The sequence below is a fragment of the Leiobunum rupestre genome, chromosome 9 (assembly GCF_980474605.1).
Source record: "Leiobunum rupestre chromosome 9, qqLeiRupe1.1.hap1, whole genome shotgun sequence".
Classification (NCBI taxonomy): domain Eukaryota; kingdom Metazoa; phylum Arthropoda; class Arachnida; order Opiliones; family Sclerosomatidae; genus Leiobunum; species Leiobunum rupestre.
In genome coordinates this window covers 17,793,707-17,819,394 of record NC_143392.1, presented here as the reverse complement: position 1 = coordinate 17,819,394, position 25,688 = coordinate 17,793,707, and the positions used below count along the sequence as shown (strand labels likewise).

General features: G+C 36.9%; 1 protein-coding gene across 1 annotated transcript in view; it reads left to right on the top strand.

The window, feature by feature from the left end:
• The first annotated feature begins 202 nt into the window (after positions 1-202).
• LOC149926746 (uncharacterized) overlaps positions 203-25,688 on the top strand; it is a 109,485-nt gene continuing 83,999 nt past the window's right edge. Inside the window, exons 1-2 of the mRNA XM_090157748.1 lie at positions 203-255; positions 745-1,044. Of these exons, the coding sequence (XP_090013874.1) occupies positions 203-255; positions 745-1,044 (353 nt within the window). The remainder of the gene's footprint in view (positions 256-744; positions 1,045-25,688) is intronic.

Sequence of the window (25,688 nt, the reverse complement as noted above, 5' to 3'; positions counted from 1 at the left end):
GTAGGATAATAATTTTATTAACGTAATAACTAAATTAGGGTTCGTACACGACCTGGAAAACCTGGAAAAGTCAGGTAATTTGAATATGATTGCAAAAGGTCAGGGAATTTGGAAAATGTCAGGAAGAAGTTAGGAAATTTGAAAATGATTCCAAGATGTCAGGAAATTTTAAAATGATTTCAAAATGTCAGGGAATTAGAAAATGATTCCAAAATGTCATGGAAAAGTCCAGGAATTTGAAAATGGTCTCAAAAAGTAAGAGATTTTAAAATGAACCCCAAAAATATCATAAAATAAATTTTTTGAAAGAAAATCTTTTTCAAGAATTTTATCCCAACCATTCATTTATTCTACAAAAAGGTTCAGGGAAAAGCTGGAAATGTCAGGGAATCGAATTCCGGAAATTTGTACGAACCCTGTCAATAATATAGCACGTTAACCGCATGCAAAATAACTCTACGATCACCAATTAATGGCGAAACATTTATTAACTAGTAGAGTTGTGTGATATGCGGTTAGCATATGTATCGTGCTATTTAACGTTACTACTATTGATATTATAGTAGTACTAGCGCCATCTATTTCTATATACGTTATTTAGCCTAGTATTTATTGTTTCTTGTGCGTCGCGAGTCCTACTTGATTACCGAAGTTTCATATTGGAAAAAAAATCCACAAAAGAATTCACACGGGCGAAAAACCCTTTCAAAGTGACGAATGTAATTTTGCGTCTGCACACAAAAGCAGTTTGGCTCTCCACAAAAGATCTCATACGGGTGAGAAACCTTTTCAATGTGACCAGTGTAATTACGCATTTGCACATAAAACCTCTTTGAATGTCCACAAACGAACACATACGGGCGAAAAACCCTTTCAATGTGACAAATGTTATTTCACGTCTGCACACAAAACCAGTTTGGCTATCCACAAAAGAACTCACACGGGCGAGAAACCCTTTCAATGTGACCAGTGTAATTACGCATCTGCACAAAAACCCCATATGAATGTCCACAAACGAACACACACGGGCGAAAAACCCTTTCAATGTGACCAATGTTATTTCACGTCAGCACACAAAACCACTTTGGCTATCCACAAAAGAACTCACACGGACGAGAAACCTTTTCAATGTGACCAGTGTAATTACGCAGCTACGAAAAAATACAACTTAAATATTCACAAAAGAACTCACACGAGAGATAAACCATTTGGATGTCCAAAGCGTGGATACCAGGCCAGATACGATACATTTTTAATTCACCACGAAAAAGCGCGTCACAAGTGCCCAATTTGCGACCAAAACCTCGCCACGAAAGGAACCCTCCGAGCTCACCTTTGAATTCATGGTCTTCCTGCAAACCAAAGTGGCGCTTCGACCAGCCACGAACCAGATCCACGACCCCGAACATCGTCCCGACTACGGCTGATTGAGAGCCTTTGTCGCCAATGGGGAATTATTCCTTGCTCGGTGCAGCTACGACGCCTGACAAATGAACAAATTCAACCTTTCACCGAAAATGCCGACCCCACCCACGTCGTACAACCTGAAATTCCCGACCCTGGGCTTGACCCAACCGCGACCCTACTCGTTAAGAGGGAAGTGGTCCATGGCACTGAAAGCCTCTCAGTCGATATCAGCGTCATCAAAGAAGAACCCCTTTATGACTTCCTGGAGCTCGTGGGTGTTCCGTCAGTCCTCAAATTACAAGAGTTGGGACATCGGCCAATTGGGGATAACAACCAGACTCTCAATGAATGCGGACACTTTTATCAAGGTCGAATGCGGTTCTGAAGAAGAAAACTTTTGAATCTTAGAACCAAACTTACGAAACACGTGGTTTTTCGGTCATTTTAATCTCATCTTTTTATTTGTTCCCCACGAATTAAGACGTATTCCAAGACGTGTTGGCTTTTCTGATCTTTTTCTTTTTTGATTGCTGGTTTTTTCTTACCAAAATATTCATTTTTATTTTGAACCAAATAAATGTTTTTTTTTCCAGATCAGTGCTTGTAGAATTCAATTCCGGTTCTAAAATACGAATCATTCCAATTTAAAACGACACCTCAAAATTTAGAACCACACCTCCCAATTTAGAACCGCACCTCCTAATTTAAAAGTAAACCTTCCAATTTAGAACGAAACTTCCCAATTATAAGAAGACCTCCCAATTTAGATGGAATACTCAAAATTTAGTACGAAACTTCCCAATTATAAGGAAATCTCCCAATTTAGAACGACACTTCCCAATTATTATGAACCTTCCCAATTTAGAACGAAACCTCCCAATTTATAACGAAACCTCGAGAATTTATAACGAAACCTCCCAATTTAGAACCACACCTCCTAATTTGGAAGTCAACCTCCTAATTAAGGATACCTCCTAATTAAGAAGGATACCTCCTAACTAAGAAGGATACCTCCTAATTAAGAAGGATACCTCCTAAATAAGAAGGATACCTCCTAATTAAGAAGGATACCTCCTAATTAAGAAGAAATCCTCCCCATTTTAAAGAAAACCTCCCAATTTAGAAGGAATTCTCCCAATTTAGAACTTACGAAAGACTTTTTTTTTCTATTTCCCTTAATTATCTATTCCAAAATGTATTTTGTTACTTTTTGAATTTTTAATCTTTTTTGTGATTTTCTTTGCAAAGTTTGTAGTCAATAAATAACAAATAAAATTGTTTTCCTTCAGACTTGTCCTCTAATAACTCAATTCCCGGCAGACGGAATTCTTAATGACACTACCGCTATGTAATGACGAAGCCCCACTCTGAATGCAGACTATCTAAATACTGGTAGAAATGTTTCATAACCAGGTTTCTTCAACTTTAGCCGGCTGGATTACAACGTTATACCAGTAATAGAAACAAATGTCCCACCTGGGCGAAGGAGAGGAATCTTGTGTGGATATGTTAACAGCTCGCTCTATTGCTGATAAAAAGAAGCTTGGGAAAAAATAATAATTTTATTAAATTTAAATAATAAAATAATTTAATAAAATTTATTTTTTTTATAACTTAAAAATAAATAAATATTTTTAGTTAATATTTGTTTATAATTAAGGCTATCTTTCCTCGATGTAAATAACGTAGATGGCGCTCTCGTTCAATAACGATAAGAAAGGGGAATTTGGGTAAAGCTCGTTTGACCAAGGAAGATCAGATCTTAGAAAAAAGGCGGTGACTGTGGACAAATGACCACCTAAAAATTACCAGATCCAGTTTATGAAATAATTCGGAAAGGCCAGTGTAAATACGCATCTGCACAAAAAACTCTTTTGAATGTGCACAAAAGAACTCACACGAGAGAAAAACCATCTGGATGTCCCAAGCGTGGATACCAGGCCAGATACGGTAAAGCGCGTCACGTTCAGAAGGCAAGGCCACACAAGTGCCCAATTTGAGACCAAAACCTCCGAGCTCACCTTCGAATTCATGGTTTTCCTGCAAACCGAAGTGGCGCTTCGACCAGCCCCGAACCAGATCCACGACCCCGAACTTCGTCACGACTACGGCTGATTGAGAGCCTTTGTCGTCAACGGGGAATTATTCCTTGCTCGGTGCAGCTACGACGCTTGACCAATGAAACAATTCATTCCTGCACCGAAAAATGCCGACTCCGTCCACGTCGTACAACTTGAATTTCCCGACCCTGAGGCGGACCCAACCGCGACCCTACCGGTTAAGAGGGAAGTGGTCCTTGGCACTGAAAGCCTCTCAGTCGATATCAGCGCCATCAAAGAAGAGCCCTTTTATGATTTCCTGGAGATAGTGGGTGTTCCGTCAGTCGTCAAATTAGAAGAGTTGGGACATCGGTCAATTGGGGATAACAACCAGAGTGTCTCAATGAATGCGGACACTTTTATCAAGGTCAAATGCAGTTCCGAAGAAGATAACCTTTGAATTTTAGACCCAAACTTACTAAACACGTGGTTTTTCGGTCATTTTAATCTCATCTTTTTATTTGTTCCCCACGAATTGAGACGTATTCCAAGACGTGTTGGCTTTTCTGATCTTTTTCTTTTTTGGTTAATGGATTTTTATTACCAAAATATTCAGTTTTATTTTGAAACAAATAAATGGTTTTTTTCCAGATCAGTGCTTGTAGAATTCAATTCCGGTTCTAAAATACGACATTTTAAAAGCAGTTCGGACACCTACGAATTTAGAACCACACCTCCTAATTTAAAAGTAAACCCCCCAATTTAGAAGGAATACTCCCAATTTAGAACGAAAGTTCCCAATTTAGATGGAATACTCCCAATTTAGTACGAAACCTTCCAATTATAAGGAAATCTCCCAATTTAGAACGAAACTTCCCAGTTATAAGGAACCGTCCCAGTTTAGAAGAAATCCTCCCATATTAGAACGAAACTTCCCAATTATAAGGTTACCTCCTAATTTAGAACGAAACCTCCCAATTTAGAACGAAACCTCCCAATTTAGAATGAAACCTCCCAATTTAGAACCACACCTCTTAATTTAGAAGTCAACCTCCCAATTATAAGGATACCTCCCAATTATAGGGATATCTACTAATTAAGAAGAAAACCTTCTAATTAAGAAGGAAACCTTCCATTTTAAAAATAAACCTCCCAATTTAAAAGGAAACTCCCAATTTAGAACGAAACTTATAAAAGACGTTTTTTTTTCCTATTTCCTCTTATTTTCATAATCAAAACCTCCCAATTTAGAAGTTAACCACCCAATATAAAGGAATCCTCCCAATTTAGAAGAAATCATCTCAATTTAGAACCACACCTCCCAATTAAGGAGGGAACCTGCAAATTAAGAAGGAAACCTCCCAATTTAGAACGACACCTCTCAATTTAAAACGGCACCACCTAATATAGAAGTTAAACGGCCGATTTAAAAGGAAACCTCCCAATTTAATAAGACACCTCCCAATTTTAAACGAGACCTCCCAGTTTAGAACGAAACTTCCCAATTTAGAACCACACCTCCCAATTTAGAAGTTAACATGCCAATTATAAGGAAATCTCAAAATTAAGAAATAAACCTCCCAATTACGAAGAAAACCTCCCAATTTAGAACCACCCCCTAATTTAGAAATTAACCTCCCAATTATAAGGAAACCTCCCAATTAAGAAGGAATCCTCTCAATTTAAAACGACACCTCCTAATTTATAAATTAATTTCCCAATTTAGCACAAAATCTCCAAATTATGAACGAAACCTCCCAATTTAGAACGACACCTCCCAATTTAGAACGACACCTCTCAATTTAAAACTGCACCTCCTAATTTAGAAGTTAAACTGCCAATTTAAAAGGAAGCTTCCCAATTTAAAAGGAAACCTCCCAATTTAAAAGTAAACCTCCCAATTTAGAAGGACTTCTCCTAATTTAGAACGACACCTCTCAATTTAAACGATACCTCCTAATTTAGAAGTTAAACGGCCGATTTAAAAGGAAACCTCCCAATTTAATATGACACCTCCCAATTTTAAACGAGACCTCCTAGTTTAGAACGAAACTTCCCAATTTAGAACCACACCTCCCAATTTAGAAGTTAACATGCCAATTATAAGGAAATCTCAAAATTAAGAAATAAACCTCCCAATTACGAAGAAAACCTCCCAATTTAGAACCACCCCCTAATTTAGAAATTAACCTCCCAATTATAAGGAAACCTCCCAATTAAGAAGGAATCCTCTCAATTTAAAACGACACCTCCTAATTTATAAATTAATTTCCCAATTTAGCACAAAATCTCCAAATTAAGAACGAAACCTCCCAATTTAGAACGACACCTCTCAATTTAAAACTGCACCTCCTAATTTAGAAGTTAAACTGCCAATTTAAAAGGAAGCTTCCCAATTTAAAAGGAAACCTCCCAATTTAAAAGTAAACCTCCCAATTTAGAAGGACTTCTCCTAATTTAGAACGACACCTCTCAATTTAAACGATACCTCCTAATTTAGAAGTTAAACGGCCGATTTAAAAGGAAACCTCCCAATTTAATATGACACCTCCCAATTTTAAACGAGACCTCCTAGTTTAGAATGAAACTTCCCAATTTAGAACCACACCTCCCAATTTAGAAGTTAACCACCCAATATAAAAGGAATCCTCCCAATTTAGAAGAAATCATCTCAATTTAGAACCACACCTCCCAATTAAGGAGGGAACCTGCAAATTAAGAAGGAAACCTCCCAATTTAGAACGACACCTCTCAATTTAAAACGGCACCACCTAATATAGAAGTTAAACGGCCGATTTAAAAGGAAACCTCCCAATTTAATATGACACCTCCCAATTTTAAACGAGACCTCCCAGTTTAGAACGAAACTTCCCAATTTAGAACCACACCTCCCAATTTAGAAGTTAACATGCCAATTATAAGGAAATCTCAAAATTAAGAAATAAACCTCCCAATTACGAAGAAAACCTCCCAATTTAGAACCACCCCCTAATTTAGAAATTAACCTCCCAATTATAAGGAAACCTCCCAATTAAGAAGGAATCCTCTCAATTTAAAACGACACCTCCTAATTTATAAATTAATTTCCCAATTTAGCACAAAATCTCCAAATTAAGAACGAAACCTCCCAATTTAGAACGACACCTCTCAATTTAAAACTGCACCTCCTAATTTAGAAGTTAAACTGCCAATTTAAAAGGAAGCTTCCCAATTTAAAAGGAAACCTCCCAATTTAAAAGTAAACCTCCCAATTTAGAAGGACTTCTCCTAATTTAGAACGACACCTCTCAATTTAAACGATACCTCCTAATTTAGAAGTTAAACGGCCGATTTAAAAGGAAACCTCCCAATTTAATATGACACCTCCCAATTTTAAACGAGACCTCCTAGTTTAGAATGAAACTTCCCAATTTAGAACCACACCTCCCAATTTAGAAGTTAACCACCCAATATAAAAGGAATCCTCCCAATTTAGAAGAAATCATCTCAATTTAGAACCACACCTCCCAATTAAGGAGGGAACCTGCAAATTAAGAAGGAAACCTCCCAATTTAGAACGACACCTCTCAATTTAAAACGGCACCACCTAATATAGAAGTTAAACGGCCGATTTAAAAGGAAACCTCCCAATTTAATATGACACCTCCCAATTTTAAACGAGACCTCCCAGTTTAGAACGAAACTTCCCAATTTAGAACCACACCTCCCAATTTAGAAGTTAACATGCCAATTATAAGGAAATCTCAAAATTAAGAAATAAACCTCCCAATTACGAAGAAAACCTCCCAATTTAGAACCACCCCCTAATTTAGAAATTAACCTCCCAATTATAAGGAAACCTCCCAATTAAGAAGGAATCCTCTCAATTTAAAACGACACCTCCTAATTTATAAATTAATTTCCCAATTTAGCACAAAATCTCCAAATTAAGAACGAAACCTCCCAATTTAGAACGACACCTCTCAATTTAAAACTGCACCTCCTAATTTAGAAGTTAAACTGCCAATTTAAAAGGAAGCTTCCCAATTTAAAAGGAAACCTCCCAATTTAAAAGTAAACCTCCCAATTTAGAAGGACTTCTCCTAATTTAGAACGACACCTCTCAATTTAAACGATACCTCCTAATTTAGAAGTTAAACGGCCGATTTAAAAGGAAACCTCCCAATTTAATATGACACCTCCCAATTTTAAACGATACCTCCTAGTTTAGAACGAAACTTCCCAATTTAGAACCACACCTCCCAATTTAGAAGTTAACATGCCAATTATAAGGAAATCTCAAAATTAAGAAATAAACCTCCCAATTACGAAGAAAACCTCCCAATTTAGAACCACCCCCTAATTTAGAAATTAACCTCCCAATTTAGAACCACCCCCTAATTTAGAAATTAACCTCCCAATTTAGAACCAACCCCCTAATTTAGAAATTAACCTCCCAATTATAAGGAATCCTCTCAATTTAAAACGACACCTAATTTATAAATTAATTTCCCAATTTAGCACAAAATCTCCAAATTAAGAACGAAACCTCCCAATTTAGAACGACACCTCTCAATTTAAAACTGCACCTCCTAATTTAGAAGTTAAACTGCCAATTTAAAAGGAAGCTTCCCTATTTAAAAGTAAACCTCCCAATTTAGAAGGACTTCTCCTAATTTAGAACGATACCTCTCAATTTAAACGATACCTCCTAATTTAGAAGTTCAACTGCCAATTCAAAAGGAAACCTCCCAATTTAAAAGGAATTCTCTCAATTTAGAACGAAACTTACGATAGACGTTTTTTTTATTTCCTCTTATTTTCATAATTGAAACCTACAAATATAGAAGTTAACCTCCCAATATAGAAGGAATCCTCCCAATTAAGAAGGAATCATAACAAAATTTAGAAGGAATCCTCCCAATTTGCAACGAAACCTCCCAATTTAGAACGAAACCTCCCAATTAGAATGACACCGTTCAATTTAAAACTACATCTCCCAATTTAAAAGGAAACCTCGCAGTTTAGAAGGAATTCTCCCAAATTAGAAAGAAACTTACAAAAGACTTTTTTTATTTCCTCTTATTTTCATAATCTTAATAATTTGTTCCAAGATGTAATTTGTATTTGATATCTTTTTTATAAATTGTTTAATTTTCTTTGCAAAGTTTGTAATCAATAAATAACAAAAATAAAATTGTTTTTCTTCAGATTTGTACTCTAGTAACTCAAATACTCAATTCCCGACAGACGGAATTAGTAATGACACTACCGCTATGTTATAACGAAGCCCCATTCTGAAAACAGACTTTCTAAATACTGGTAGAAATGATTCATTCAGTGTATGATTTGCTAACAGCTCCCTCTATTGCTGATAAATAGAAGCTTGAGAAAAATAATAATTTTATTAAATTTAAATAATCAAATAATTTAATAAAATTTATTTATTTTACAATTTAAAAAATAAATTCACATTTTTACTAAATATTTGGTTATAATAAAGGCTATCTTTACTCGACGTAAATAACGTAGATGACCACAAAAGGCGAAAAACCTTTTCAATTTGGCCAGTGTAAATACGCATCTGCACAAAAAACTCTTTTGAATGTGCACAAAAGAACTCACACGAGAGAAAAACCATCTGGATGTCCCAAGCGTGGATACCAGGCCAGATACGGTAAAGCGCGTCACGTTCAGAAGGCAAGGCCACACAAGTGCCCAATTTGAGACCAAAACCTCCGAGCTCACCTTCGAATTCATGGTTTTCCTGCAAACCGAAGTGGCGCTTCGACCAGCCCCGAACCAGATCCACGACCCCGAACTTCGTCACGACTACGGCTGATTGAGAGCCTTTGTCGTCAACGGGGAATTATTCCTTGCTCGGTGCAGCTACGACGCTTGACCAATGAAACAATTCATTCCTGCACCGAAAAATGCCGACTCCGTCCACGTCGTACAACTTGAATTTCCCGACCCTGAGGCGGACCCAACCGCGACCCTTCCGGTTAAGAGAGAAGTGGTCCTTGGCACTGAAAGCCTCTCAGTCGATATCAGCGCCATCAAAGAAGAGCCCTTTTATAATTTCCTGGAGATTGTGGGTGTTCCGTCAGTCGTCAAATTAGAAGAGTTGGGACATCGGCCAATTGGGGATAACAACTAGAGTGTCTCAATGAACGCGGACACTCTTGTCAAGGTCGAATGCGGTTCCGAAGAAAACTTCTTAATTGTAGAATCAAACTTACGAAACACGTGATTTTTCTGTCATTTTAATTTCATATTTTTACTAGCTTTAATACCCGGCTTCGCCCGGGGTGTTTCTGATTTGTACTTAAGAAAGGTAAACGCTGAAATAAAAGTACGTCACCATAACAAAACCGTCTTCAGAAAACTGCGTATTTTTATTTCCTTCTGACGATTATTCGTAATAACGTTTGGGAGAGTTAACTTTGAATTTGTTCTAGCTTTAATAAGAAAGGTAAACGCCGTAGCAAAAACGCAACACGCGTTGCCAAAAACGTAACACACGCAGCACGCGTAGCAAAAAGTACTGAACTACTTAAAAATCCCAACTAATCCTCCCCTTCAACGAAGTCCCTCTCACTAACCCGTTAATAAGTTTAAAGGTCGAGACGGGTGCTAGGAACTCAACAGGTAAGTTATGGGAAGCAAAGGGTCATCTATTAAGATGATATTTTTTGCCTCTCCGCTCGCTTTCGCGGCGTTTTTTCCCTTTTGAAAATCAGCCATTGCTGGATAGATTTTATTGAATCGTCTATTAGCAGGAAATTACGATTGAGTCCGAGCCCGAGACCGATTTGTATACTGTTTTCGTATCTGAGGATGAGTTCGATCTCCTTTCAATTCGCGATATTATTTAGCCCTAAGCCCATGTTCGAATTTATTTTGGCAAAAAGCGTTAGAAGCTCACGTGGCCTAGCGTCGTCTGGTTTCCCGGGCTCAGGGCTGCCTGACCGCGTCCGACTGTCTTCCAGGTGTGCCCGTGATGCCGAAAAGGAGCTCGAAAACACTAATTGGGCTATTTGATTAATAAATTGTGCGACGAAAAATCGGGTTGAGCAACTTGAGCAACTCTAGGAAACCAGAGCTTTCGAAAGGGTTTAATTATATCATGTTGAGCAGAGCTACAATATAGTGATCCCGAGCTTGAGCTTGTCTGAGTATTTGGAACATGGATCTTGAGCTTGAGCCTTTAGTAGTTGTACAACAAAGTGAGACCAAGCTCGAGTAACTATAGTGATCCTGAGACCGAGATCACATTGCGAGCCTGAGCCCGAGAACACCCGTCGATTTGTAAATATAGTAAGCGCGTGCCCGAGCCTGCCCGTATATTTATACCTATAGTGAGTCCGAGCCCGAGGTGGTTTGTAGGTTTTAAATCTACTGAGCTCCAGACCTCACACCAGTGGGGAAATTTAGATAGTGAGCTCGAGCCCAAGACCCGGCCAATTGATGAGACTAAGGTGAGCCCGAGACCATCCGTAAGCTCATATACGAATTCAGTGAGGTGAGCTCGAGTCCAGCTCTCGGCGTTGACCTATTCAGGAGAGTCAATATGACCTTTGTGTTCTTAAATTTGGTCAATGTGAAGTAAAATCACGTTTTCGACGTTTGCATATTCTTCGGCTACTCTCACTAACTCTCCAATTTTGCCCTGCACTAATTTTAATTCCGAAATTAATTTTTAAACACACGTATTCGAGCGAAAAACAAACACCGTTTAATCTAAAACGCAAACTTCAACCAGACAAATTGCTAAATGCTAATAGGCGCTTAAATAAAACAGACTTCAAGGAAATAGCCAAGGAGTAATATTTCCAAGAGTCAGGACCTGTAAGATACTGTTTACATAGTGCTTGTTGAAATAATGGAAGGGGAGGGGTAAATAGTTATGTAAATGTAATTTTGCTTTAGGAACAAAGTCATGTATTATAAAAAACAGCATAAGTTATATACATTTTTGTGTTATTTAAAATTTAGGAATTTATAAAGTTGGTCAAATCCAAAGTCGAGAGGCCATTTACAAAATTTGTTCTTGAAAAGTTGAACATATTTACATTTTGTGGAATTTTTATTTATTTGTCTAAGATATTATAGAGTTAAGTTCAGCATGTTTTCAATGTTGAAATAATGGAAAATTTTCACCTGTACGGTATGCAACAATTGTTTCCTTTTAACGAGGTAGCTTTTTTTTAAATTTTGAGGCTTACAGAAGAATGAGATGGTCATGTGGAAATCATCTAATTGAGAGGTATCTTTAAACGGATTGTATTTCTTGGTTTTGGCATCGGAGTTAATGTTTTTATTAAGAATAAAATTTCCCAGCTTCTTAGTAGACTCGAAACCTTTTCTTTCTATGTCCAGACGCGATAACTAACGCTAATTTATCCAAAAAGGTTTACATTTTAGCAGAAAATCAATTCGTAAAACTTTCTTCGCTCTTTTTCTGTAAGATACTTAAAAAAAAATTCTTTTGCGTAGATAGGCACCTCTGAAATATTTTCATTTATTCAAGAAAAGGGACTTCCTAAAAAACAATAATATCGAAATACAATAACCTTCTTTGTCGTTTGGTTATTATCAAAGTTAAGTATATTTTTCATTATATTTTTAAATTAACCATTAATTGTATTCCGTGAAATATTTTTTTATTGTGAACGTATTTCATTTATAATTCTGCTATATATTGCAATATACACACTTCACAAAAGATACCTTAGCTATACATATATTACCCAACCGTGAGCTACGTCTACTATCTACACTTAATACCAATTAATCTTAACCTTTTTCAGCGTTTCTCTAATAACGTCATGATAATAATACCCACCATGGAAATGTTTTGCGGTGAAAATCATTCATTGGACCGGAGTCGTAAAATAGAATTTTCCCATCTAAATTAGGGGAAAATTTCAACCGTCGAGTGGAAACACTGTTCCAGCGAATTGCCGGCGGGTAAATTATCCGCGAAAATATGTTAGATACTCCACAGAGTGACAGAGAAAATAACTCGTAATTTCTATAAGAAATACCTCTACCACTACATATAAGTAACTTATTTTGATACCCTTCGGCGACACCGCGGAATAACTTATTTTAATATTTGCGCGCAGTTCGACACGATTACCCTTAAATTATATTCCATAAAAACGTCTTTTCTGCACTTCAGCCCTATCTACAACCGGGTACCCATTACCCAACGGGCCAACGATGAAAAGCTTGTGTTTAGACATATTATTTTTGATTCGAAATTTTGCGTGGAACCGAGTACCCCAGAACCATTGCCCCCTGGATTAAGAGAAGGCCTAGAAATGGGCAGGTGTCGAATTTTTGAAACTGGCAAAATCAGATTTTTAGTGTTATGCCTTTGTTGGCCGAAAGATGGCACTAGATCTTTCCATTTTGACGTCACACGTCAGGCAGACAGCGAAAGATCGGCTTTTGCGTGTCACTCGTTAGTAAAAGCCAACTTATTTTTGTAAGTTAATATTTTTGTGTCATAATAATATGTTTGTATTTTAAATTACAACTTATTTCGCTATTCTTGGTACATTATTTGGGTATCGAATCTTCAGTATGTTTAACTTTAATTATATCTGGATCGGAAGTGTTAATACCAAGGCTTATTGTGTATTTTGCCCAAGAATTTTGAAACAAGTTTTTACAGTGGTTAATAATTATTTTCAGAGGTTTCTAAGATCATTAATGGAAATATTAACGATAAATAATGGGGCTGACATGTGCTATAACCAATTGTCCAACAAACAAACAGAAGAAATCAGGGTTCCGAGGAAAAAGCAAACCGGACAAACATTTAAACCAAAGAATATCGTTTCATGAAGTTCCAAAAAACGAACAGATAAAAAAGCAATGGGAAAGTGCTTTATCTTGTACACTACTCGTTTGTGCCTGTATATGTAGTTTACATTTCAAGGAAGCTAGCTTCAGTATAACAACTAAAAGAAGAACCTTGTTACCAGATGCAATACCCGAAATACCTCCCAAAATTTCACGAATAACGAGTCCAAAATTAATTAGCGATTGTCATTCTCAAAGTGAAATCTGTGATAGAACACCGTTAAGCCCAATTATTAACACACTACGAAATGAAAACAAGACTAAGTTTAATAATATAAACGCACAGTCTCTTAAACTCAGCAAGAACCAAATTCCAAATTCACCAACTTCCAGTTCATTACATCTAAACATTGCAACTGTTACTTCAACTACTACTACATCTGATTCCAAAAGAATTTTATCTCGGAAAAGACTTTTTCTTGAAAGAAGTATTAACAATAAAGACATCAACCTAAGTCCACCTACACAAAAGAAGATTAAATGTGATATAGATTTTGAATCTCCATTTCCTGCAAAAGTTCCTTTAACTGAAGCTGTCAAAACCATCAAGAACATTCATAATGAAGACTCGATTAATGTTCAATACATTCCATCACCTAAGTCTATTGACATATCTAGTCCAGAAATTCCTAGTCAGAGTTTACCATTAGAAAGCCAAATTTTAGAAAATATCAAAAATGAAAAAATTAAACCTAATAAGAAAAGTGTCAAAATAAACAAAACCAAAGCAGTCATATCAACCAGAAAACAAGGTCGTTTGATCTCGAAACTTAAGAAGAAGCTAGCTAAGGCTCATGATAAAATAAAGTTTTTAACTTCAAATATTAAAGAATTAAAAAATAAAGATAAAGACATAAGAGCTAAAATAACTGCTATAGCTGATGCAACTGAAAGTGGGAATTTAAAGGCTCAATTCTTGAGTGAACAAGTTTTGGCTTTCGGCAAGAAAAAAATTCCATTCCTCGAGTCAACCCTAAAGATTTGCTCAGTTTGGAATCAAAAATCACCTAGAGCATATCGTTACGTAAGAGATCTTGGAATTTTACATTTGCCGCACCCTAAAACTCCAAAGAGGTTCTTGGGCACCACTATTGGTGATACTGGAATAAGTACTTTAGTAAAAGCCAGGCTAAGAGCTGATTTCAAAAAAGTGAAAAATGAACATGAAAAAATAGGATCAATCATTTGCGATGAAATGGCAATTAAGGCAAAATATACATATGATCGGAAATCGGACCAATTTTTTGGCCAAAATGAAATAACTCCTGAAGAAGTAGGAGTTACTGAGCATCTAGCCACGCACTTACTCTGTTTCCTATTTCAAGGGTTATCAACTAATTATAGGTTACCAGTTGCTTATTTTTTTGTCGCTAAGCTTGATGGAGAAAGTCTTCATAGACTGAGCCTCGAAGTAATAAAAGAAGTTGAAGCTGCAGGATTTGTAGTAGTAAGAATGGTAACTGATAACGCAAAGACCAATGTCTCTGCCTTTAAAAAATTTGGAAATGGCACGCTAAAGCCAGTTGTTACTCATCCTAATGACAGTCATCGTGAAATGTTTCTTTCGTTTGACCCCAGTCATATCTTTAAAAATATAAGAAGCCAGTTTCTTGAACGTGATATGATATTCATTGGACTTAAAATATCTTCAGAATTTGTGCGAAAACTTTACCATATGCAGAAAAACAACATCATTAAACTTGTAAGATTTCTGTCTCGCAAACTAGTATACCCAACTAACTTGGAGAAAATGAACGTTGGGCGTGCTTCAGCTCTTTTCCACCCATCAATTACTGCTGCTCTGAAAACTCTCCTCGTGCTGAAACATTGTGATGTAGAGGAAATACCAAACCTAGAGGCTACAATTTTTATCATGGAACATTACCGAAAGTGGTACGAAATCCATGATGTTTGCAATTTGAAACATGGATATTTTTTTCGAAACCCCAACAAATTGCCTTTTGTAGATGTTAATGATGAAAGATTGGAGTGGTTGATCGAAGATTTTTTACCAATAGTAAACTCCATTCAGGAAAACGCTACAATCAAGATGGAAAAATTCAGCGAAGAAACTCATGAAGCGTTGAACTTAACCACACATTCCACCGTTCTTTTAATCAAATATTTGCTGAAGTCTGGTTTCTGTTATGTATTAACAAGCAAAACCACAAGCGACGGAATTGAAATGTTTTTCAGTCATCTCAGACAAATGGGTGGATATAACGATTCAATGGACGCACGAGCTTGCATAATGGCTATTGAGAACACTATTAAAATCGGAGTAATTAAACCTTCAAAATTTGGAAACGCTGGAACAGAAACGTTTACAGACAGTGCTATCAATACCAGTATCAGTACCAAAAAATCTCTAGACAATTTACTACCAAATGTATCAAATGTGATTCCCAAATCATTTGTGATAAATAGAGCATTGGAAAAAATTCCACACAAATTGTTTGACATACTTCGTTACATGGAAGCTCTAGATCCGAACAGTTAGTATTAAAAATTTCCTATTTATTTAATAATTTTCAAATAATTTGAGGTACATTCTGTTTTAGCTTCCTGTTTCAACTCCCTTAACAATTGTGCCGTCGCTTTCGTAGCGGGATATATTGTCCGTGTCGCAGAGGAACACACAGAATGCAGTAATTGTTTGGACAAACTGAACCAAGCACGCTCCAACACACCTGTTTTAAGTTTAATTAGATTCCAGGATAATGGTGGTCTTCGCTATCCTACTCGCTTTTTAATCAATGTATTGTCAGCAGTAGCAGATTTTGTAAAATCAGCGATACCATATCTACCCCGAAAAGACACGCTTAGCATTTTAAAACAAGCAATTTATCCTTTTTTTTGCAGTGTCTTAAAATGTACTTGCAATAACTATGGCAAATAAGCTAATATATTATTAACAAAATACGTGAGACCCCTGTTAGACAACTTAGCAAAAGACGTAACTGATAGAAAAGAGTTTGTTAAGAAGTTTAACAAAAAGCCAATATCAAGAAAATATTTGAAGATGTAGAAAACAGAGAGAAAAATGGTTTTTTTAAGTAGTCAACTAGAGCGTGAAATGTTTAGCATAGTGATTATGTAAACTCACTCTCAACTAATAACACTAGTCTTAATTTAGGATTAGATACAAGATTTATCTAAAAATGTACCTGATACACCTGTTGAAAATTGCAATATTGTACCTGATTATATTATTGTTAATAGTCTTTCATTTTTAATTAAATAAAAAGTATTACATTTTATATTCGTGAATTCGATGATTTTACCTGCTAATTTAAAGAATCGCCCTAGGGAAAATGCACTGGAAAACCAACATTTTAAAATAAAATGAATGGAAAAATATGGGTGGGGGCAGCTATGATAAAATTTTGCCGGCTTATTTAAAAGGTAATTAAGTTTTCCATCTTTTAATGCCTAAATAATTAGAATAGCACCAGTAGTTTAGCGGATACCATTAATTAAAATCTTACCCTCATACGCATCCTCATAACTAGGAGGATAAAAGTGTTGCGTAGTCTTCATCTTCCTAGCTCATAATAGAACAAAACTAAATGAAATTATTAATCTTGTGCCTACCTTTATTTATGTAATATGGAATATTTTTTAGTGGTAGTGGTTTTTTTTTAGGGATTAAGAATCACTTTCTTTGTCATTTTCGCGGATAATTATCGGCCGTCAATACCGACGTCAATCTGCCAGAATTCTGAATCTTGGAAATGAAAATATTTAGGGTGCTGTGGATTACCCGACGAAACAGAATTAATCTATGGTCGTAGCTACGGCGTAAACCATTAGAAACTGCTTTTAAACTTTAATAACATTACGGAACAATTTATCTAACCTACTAAAAACTGTTTACTATTAATAATAATCAAAAAGCCGGAGTTATCAAAAATTTGAGGAAAAACATAAATTACAAAGTAAATTTAAAAAACGCTGTCGAAAAATTCGATGTCTCATATTTTTCGACCGCGTTTTTTAAATTTTCCTTTAACTTACTAAAATTTGACGTGGGAAATGTGATTGAAATAAATATTATTTTATTGAAATTAACGTCAATGATACTACAATATGTGTTTAATCAAATCAATAAGAAAAGTGATTGAAATTAATATGATTTTTATATTATAAGGTAATGATCAATTAATTAACTTATAATATCCGTAAATAAACGGTTAACCGCAATATTTGCGATTAATCGCAATTTTGGTGGTTAATTTATATGTTATGTTGAGATCTACAATGGTCACAGAAGTCAGAGCTGACAGTCATACAATTCAAACTGGCACTCGTCAAAATAAATCTGAGTGGTTAAATTTAGTGTACTTTAAAATCAAATTTAGGATCTCGGCCTTTAAGTTCAATTTCTTCGTCATTGAACTTGTACCAATATTAATATTAACATAATTCATAGGAAATATTCCAGCAATTTTTCGGAAGAAAGAAAAATTTTATCATCGTTGCATATGCGTACAAATCAAATTTTGAAAACTCAATTCAATTCAATTGTTGGCGAAAGTGTTAGATTATCATACTACAATCTCTGGGACAAAGAATTTTCAAAAAAACTATTTGTTTTTTTAGAAAAACAAATTATTTATTTCAGTGGTCGAGTGTCTCAGGTTAAAATAAATGGACAATGGCGCGAGATTCCACGTTAACAGGTGGCGTTCGGAAACGATGGGTTGAAGTAAAGTTATTCTGGTAACACGTTTCCTGCCAAACCGTGGCCACCAGTGCTGAAAGAACTATGCAAACTAGTGTCCAAAATAGCCGGAGCTGACTTCAACTTTGTTTTAGTAAACCGTTACAAAGATGGGAAGGATTACATAGGGGAACATCAGGATAACGAGCCTGACATTGACAAAAACGTTCCCATTGCGTCCATATCATTGGGGCAGAAAAGAGATTTTATACTACGGCATAAAGATTTGGTACGACAAAGATTAAACCAAACGAAGGCATCCATCCACAACACGAAAACACTGGAACATATGATTTTTGGTTCCATTCGGTGCCACGTTGCCCAGCTGCTGTAAGCCCAAGAATTAACATGACATTCAGACATATCATAAACAAATAAAAAATAAATAAATTACATCTGTGACAAAAAATTATGTAACATAAACCCTAAGAAATAATTTATCCCAAAAAAAATAAATTGTATAATAAATTGGTTTACAAAACTCATTTATTTAAATTTTAGTTAAGAGAAAATTTTTAGAAAATTAAAATAAATAGAATAACTGCTTTCACGAAAAAACTTGTTCTTTAATCTTTTCCCATTCGTTTCCTACAACCTCTCCCAAGCCAAATCAGTGGCGACGCCAAAAGAATATTCCGAGTAAGCGCTAGTTTAGAAAAGGGCCTTTCCTACGAGGCGCTAGCCCATTAGTATTTAAAAAAAAATAAATCGATCATTTGAAGGGCTTCAGAACCATTTGAAAAATTCAATACAATTTCAGTTTACTCGTCTTACGCAAGAAACTGGTAAAATTCAGATTCGATGCTCTTTAACAAACATTTTCTTAAATGGAATTTAACTTCAATGTTTTTTTTATGGAACATTTTTAGTGATAATTCACTAACAAAGTAGCGTAAAAAATATAAAGAAATTTTAAAAGTTGCTGTTTCACAAAAAAATTATGTATAATTAACGTCAGTTTGACTGACCTGTCCCGCGTCATTTTTTGGGAAATTCAAATAGAACATGGCGGGCATGATTGCGGAATTTAAGATTTGGCGGCGCTTTTTTAGTGAGTTTACGCCCTTGATATTTCACCTAATAATGTCGCTCCCAGAATAATTTTAATTAAGATCGATAAAGCATTTAAGGGTGTAAAATTAACGTTAGTTTGATTGACCTGTCCCGCGTCATTTGTTGGGAAATTCAAATAGAACATGGCGGGCATGTTTTCGGAATTTAAGATTTGACACGTTTTTTAGTAAGTTTACGCCCTTGATATTTCGACTAATAATTTCGCTCCCAGAATAATTTTAATTTAGATCGATAAAGCATTTAAGGGTGTAAAATTAACGTTAGTTTGATTGACCTGTCCCGCGTCATTTTTTGGGAAATTCAAATAGAACATGGCGGGCATGATTGCGGAATTTAAGATTTGGCGCGCTTTTTTAGTGAGTTTACGCCCTTGATATTTCGACTAATAATGTCGCTCCCAGAATAATTTTAATTAAGATCGATAAAGCATTTAAGGGTGTAAAATTAACGTTAATTTGATTGACCTGTCCCGCGTCATTTGTTGGGAAATTCAAATAGAACATGGCGGGCATGATTGCGGAAATTAAGATTTGACCCGTTTTTTAGTGAGTTTACGCCCTTGATATTTCGACTATTAATGTCGCGCCCAGGATAATTTTAATTTTGATCGATAAAGCACTTAAGTATGTATAATCAACGTTATTTTGACTAACCTGTACCGCTTTAATTTCGAAAAACATGAACCTGAGCACTGAGGTGGTCAAACTCGAGCACGGAACTTGTCAGTGTAATTTTTAATTTTATTTTTAAGATCGAGCTTTTATTGGTTATTTGATTTAAATTATGTGTTTTATTGAGTTTTTGTTTAATTGTGTCATTTTATTTTGTAGAAATTGGTTTTAAATGTTCAGTTCGTTTTAAATTAGTCTCGTCTAAAATATTGCCCGTCTTCGCGTTCCCTACCTCACCCCAACATATATTTTTTCGAATGATTAATTCTGGCAAATGGACGCTGGTATTGGAATCACTGTTCTGGATCTGTTTTTTTACCCGGGAAATATTATCGGTACAAGGGAACTCGCGACGAACAAAAGAAATGTATTGAAGAATTATTTCAAGATTAAAAACCATTGTATGTACAATAAAATTTAAGTTTTATTAAAAAACTAGACGACTAGTTTCGTTCCCGTTCGGGAGCTTCATCAAAAAAAAATAAAAAAATTTAATCAAATTCTACACATAACTAAACAACATTGTGTTTCAAATATTTACAACTTTTTTTTCCAATACAGGAATAACCTTGTGATCTGCCTTACAACAATTTGTAGATTTATCTATTTCGAATAGGGTCTTCATCTTTCTTTCATTTGCTATTTTTAATGACAACGAGAATGTATCTATTAAACCATGTATAGCTAAGGTATCATTTGTGAAGTGTGTATATTGCCATATATAGAAAAATTATAAATGAAAACATTTCAGAGGTGCCTATCTACGCATAAGTATTTTATTTTTTTTTTACGAATTTTACAGAATAATAGAAAAGAAAGTTTTATTAATTGATGTACTGCTAAAATGTCAACCTTTTTGGAAAAATAGAGCGTTAGGTATCGCGTCTGGACATAGTAAGAAACGATTTCGAGTCTATTAAGAAGTTGTAAATGTATTCGCCATCTTGACTAATTATCTTGAAATTAGGAAATTACTTCTTAATTATTGAAAAACATGGTCTGCTATGTCAAAACTAAGAAATACAACGATTTTAAAGATACCTCTGAATAAGATGATTTCCACATGACCATCTCATTCCTCGAAAGGAACAACCCAAATAAAAGATGTTAATAATTTGACAATAGAATCAGATAGAACCTTATTGATTTCACCGATCGGTTGCCTTGGGGAAATGGATAAGAGTTTGTTTACGCGTAAATTTACAAATACAAAATTAAACGTTCAGTGAAGGCCACTGAAAGAGACCAATGCTGCACATAGTGTAAAATGGGATAATAAAGCTCTGAATATTTTACTTGATATCTCAGTTTCTTACACATATTTAACAGTTTCCAAAATTTTAAAAATTGGTTCACCCATAGTGACATCAATAGTTGCAGGGTCGACTCGGGGAGGTTTGACTGTTGGAGGGTCCGCAGAGCTCTGAAAATGCCCTAAGCCTTTTAGAAAATTTCAGTGGGGTAAGTTTCAAGTTAATTTTGATTCGAAATATATTTATACTAATCGATCTTTTGTAATAAACATTAACTACTACAAACATGGCGATCTTGATCGTTGGAGTAGAGATATTGACCTGCAAAATGGCGAACTTGAGAAAAGAAAACTTGTTTACCCATGTTCTAAACTTAAGACTGATTATCAAATAGTTAACTTCTATCCTATCTATATCGTCAATTAACATTTTCAGTGGCGGGTAACGTGAGAAGTTCATTAACTGATGGATTGCGTTTTATCGCTAGCTTAACGGACGAAACTGAAAAGCCAATTTCAAGTTTTGAATGGGTGAAATGTAGAGGAAGTAATGACATTGGTTGTCCCTTCTATTTAAGGGTTTGAGGGGAGCATTGCCCCATCTGACCTGTCTTCGGCTCCAACGCCCCTGATTGCCCGTGATCATTTTAAAGATTTACTTTTGTGTTTTTGTGATAATCATTTTAATCGAGTTTCGCGATTTTAAAGTAATGACCACCAATATTCTGTTTGACACTCATTTCAAAAGTAGAGAAAACCTCTTACATGAAATACTCATGCCGCGCTTTCGGCCGTTCGCGAAAAGGCGCGCACCTTCATGTTGGAACTATAGATGTCTGTAGCTGGCCAAAGGAATGTCGTCCAACACGTCCACTAGTTCGTTCCGCAAGAGGTCCATTTAGTTCTGCTCGTTTAGACGATGTGGTGGAATAAAAGGGCCAATAATCCTGTCCCCGAGCAGACTATCCCGCACACGTCGAGTCGCAATTTGATAAAATAATGTTATGTTAAATTGCGTTCTAATTAGACCATAAATGTTTTCCCAAACTAATACACGTTATAGCGGCAAACGGGATTTTAATTATCGAAGCTTTGATTTCATACGAAACTATTGAAATTTGTTATGCTGATAAGCTACAATTTAGGCACGCAACAAGCGCTTCAATAAAACATCTTCAAGGATTCCGTCAAGAAGTTATATATCTGAGGGACAAGACCTGCAAGTGACTGTTTGGTGCTTGTTGAAATAATGGAACCTTTTTATCTGTATAAAGGCTGTAAACAGAACGTCGTGTTTTTTCGCTAAGCCTTAGTGTGTAAAATAAAGCTACTTAGTGAAACTTGCAGGTCCTGGCTCTCGGAATCCTAATCATTTATGATAAATATTAAAAATTTAAACAGCTTTCCAAACAAAACAATATAAATTCCGCACATTATAACAGCTGACAGTGAACGTTTTAATTTCATTTATGGAACAAAACACCGTCCATAACACCGTCCATTTTTACAAATTCTTCAAAGAGTGAATATTTATATCGTTGACGTGAATTTTTTAGAGTTTCCACGATGAAACTACTCCTTGTCCTGGTAAATGAACTCGCAGTGTTGGATTTGCTCGCTCACTGGGGTTAAGTCTTTGTTTTGGATTTGCTCAGAGTTTACGCGTTACTATCGAAAACAATAGAAAATATTATTTCGCAATATGTAGATTACCTTAAAGTTGCCTGTTCCCGAAATGTAATGGTAGTATTCTTCAATCCGGGATTCTGGAGCGCGTCTTCTACGGTGTCTGTAAATTGATCGTCATATTGCAGAGGTGGCGCTTCCGCAACATCAGCAGCCAGCCAGACAGGGGCAGTCACTAGGGGGCACTGCTTAAGAAGGACGCTCTGATGACTTCTACGGTCAATAAATCAATCCTTGTCGTCATAAAGTTCGCATAGGCTGGCGATAGTTGGCGTAATGGTACGGTTGAAACGTTCCACTTGTCCATTTCCCCTTGGAGTGGGAGTTGAGTTGAGAACATGCGTAATGTTCGATTTTTGGCACAATCTTACAAAATTACATTCCGTATACGTCGTTCCCTGGTCGGTAACCAGTTTTCTGGGTGTCAGAATTTAAAGCCCGCACTACCTAGTAACAGAGACCATACCACCGGAGGTCCATCATCATAGTGCCCTACGCCAGCGTCGACAAGCCCGGACAGGTGACAAATCCAGCATGGGTAGTAGTACCCTACTACTGATGGTCGCACCTTTGACGCAAGCCACTCAACCTAGAAGAAGGTGCAGCAATTGGACGACCAACACCCACTTCGCACACAGCAGTGGGATTAAGAGTGAATGCTGTAGAAACTCCAGCTGACACCTACCTACGTAGGTAAAGAGTCATACCCTTTGGAGAGAGCTCCTAAAGGCGAACGACGGGAACAGAGCAGTCCACATAACCCGGCACAGCTGACACCGGAGATCCCGGTGTGCTCCAAAAGGCCGGGAAACAGGAACACCGTGTGCTCTCATACGGAGGCCCGTCGCCCTACAGCAGGCTACACAATCCGCCGAGGCGGCCAGTTTGCACGGACCCTCTCCGTTAGTCTGAGCCGAAGCTCAGTTTCCAGCCCAAACCTGACCGAACTCGGAGGTGGAGATAGGACCATTTGAACAGAGCTAACATCTCCCAGTGCGCCAACACCCTTATGGGTTACAAGAGCCGGACCCCTACTCCCCGGTAAAGCCACCAGTTATTGCACACTCTAGCCTATTTAGGGCCCCAGTCTTCTGGGTGCGCCAAAAATCGCGGTAATCTCTTCTTGGAACTGTACCGCTGGACTCATGTTGGTGTTCCGTAAATTTCGTGAACCCATCGACCGCGACTATCAAGTACGTGTTTTCTTTCAAACTTCGCACGAAAGGTCCCAAGTGATCCGTGTGTACGGTATGAAAGGGTTCACCAACCTTCTCGATAGGAGGGAGCATACCGGGTTGCTTTCCGGTGTGTTTCTTGTTATACAAACAAGGTAAACAAGAAGCAACGTAACGGCGTACAAAACGCTTCATGCGCGGAAACCAATATTCGGATTTCATTTTCGTCTCGGTTTTATCCACGGAGAAATGTCGTCGTAGCCTGACTTAACCACCTTCCTTCGGGTTCGGGCCTATGTTAAACTTCACACGTATAAAGTACTGTAACTTTAGCAACCACCTTCCAACTCTCGGTACTAAATGTTTCTTTGCCTTTGTATCCCTCATCGAATTTCAGTCTAATTTGTTTCCAATTAGAAAAGTTCGAAGTGTTTCCAACGCCCACACTACGGCTATGGGAAATTTTGTTCGTCAACCGTCGTTGCTCAACTCGCGTAACATATCGGTTACTTTCTCTGGTCCGATCCTTTCTGAACGAGCAAGTCGAGCATGGCGGCAAGGCCTCGCTGGATGCGTCTGTTTGTACTTCAGTTTCTGCGGCGGGATCGTATAATCCGAAAACGGGTCTATTTGACAACATTTCGAATGCTTTTTCTTCTTCTTCTTCCCATTTCCAGAAGCGTCCTTCCGTAATAGAGCATTAAGGGGACTTGCCAGAGTGGCGACCCCGGCCACCTGAATTAATGGCTTTAAAAGTCGCTCGATGATTAAGCCTAAGGTGGTGCCTTGGGTGTTACCCTAGATGATGACTATTATCCTATTATGAAGCGGCGGAAATAGCTCGCTAAGCAGAGAAATTTTCGGACACATTTGTAGGCTGTTTTAAATCTCTGGCGCATTTCGTTTTGCCTTTCGCAGTTGTATTCCATCTTTGCTGACTTCGAATCCTGAGAATTCCGTTCGGCTTTGGACAAACATTTCTTTCGATTTAACGTAAGTCCGGCGTTTCTTAATGCGTTTAAAATTTGCCGAATGTGGTCTTATCCTTCCTCGACGTCAGAGCTAGGCAACAGCTCGCATAAAAGTCAGATACTGACTTTGCCAGTCGTAACATCTCTGTAAATGATAGACAGATGGAATAAAACAAATATTATTATTATTATTATTATTATTATTATTATAATCGCCCCCATCGTTCTTGTTCACAAGTAGTGTTGGAGACGCATAAGATGAACAGGAGTCCACTACAATTCCAGCTTCTTTCAACTCGGTGACTTTCTTTTGCACCTTCTCTCGTTTGCTATAGGACAAGCGGTTCGTTCGACTTAAGTTCGGTTTTTATTTCGGTCTTAGTTGCCCGGCCAAGTTCCTGGAGGTTTTCTGCGAAACAGTCTCGATAATCGTTGAGTAGGGCGACAAGTTGCCTTTTTGTCTGTCCGTTACATCTGGTCTTACATTAATCTCTTCAAGCTTGAAGGGTTTCCGTTTAGCTACGTTCTAGTGCATAACCAAATGACGTATTTCGTCGTTCAAGACTTGTTGGCAGACGTCAGCCGTAACCAGCGTATGCCCCCTTTCGATTGTCAACTCCCTGTCTGATACGTTTGCTTCAGACATTACGGAGTTTCCTTTATTCCAGGATGGAATCTCACTCGATCATCAATTAATATTTATCGACCCATCGCTTCTGAATCCTGAGTTCCCAGATTTATATAACCGACATATTTGGTGGAATGCAAACAGCTTCTTTCGCCCACAATTTTATCCTATCCTTAGGTAACGCGGGAATTTTAATTTGTGTCAAAC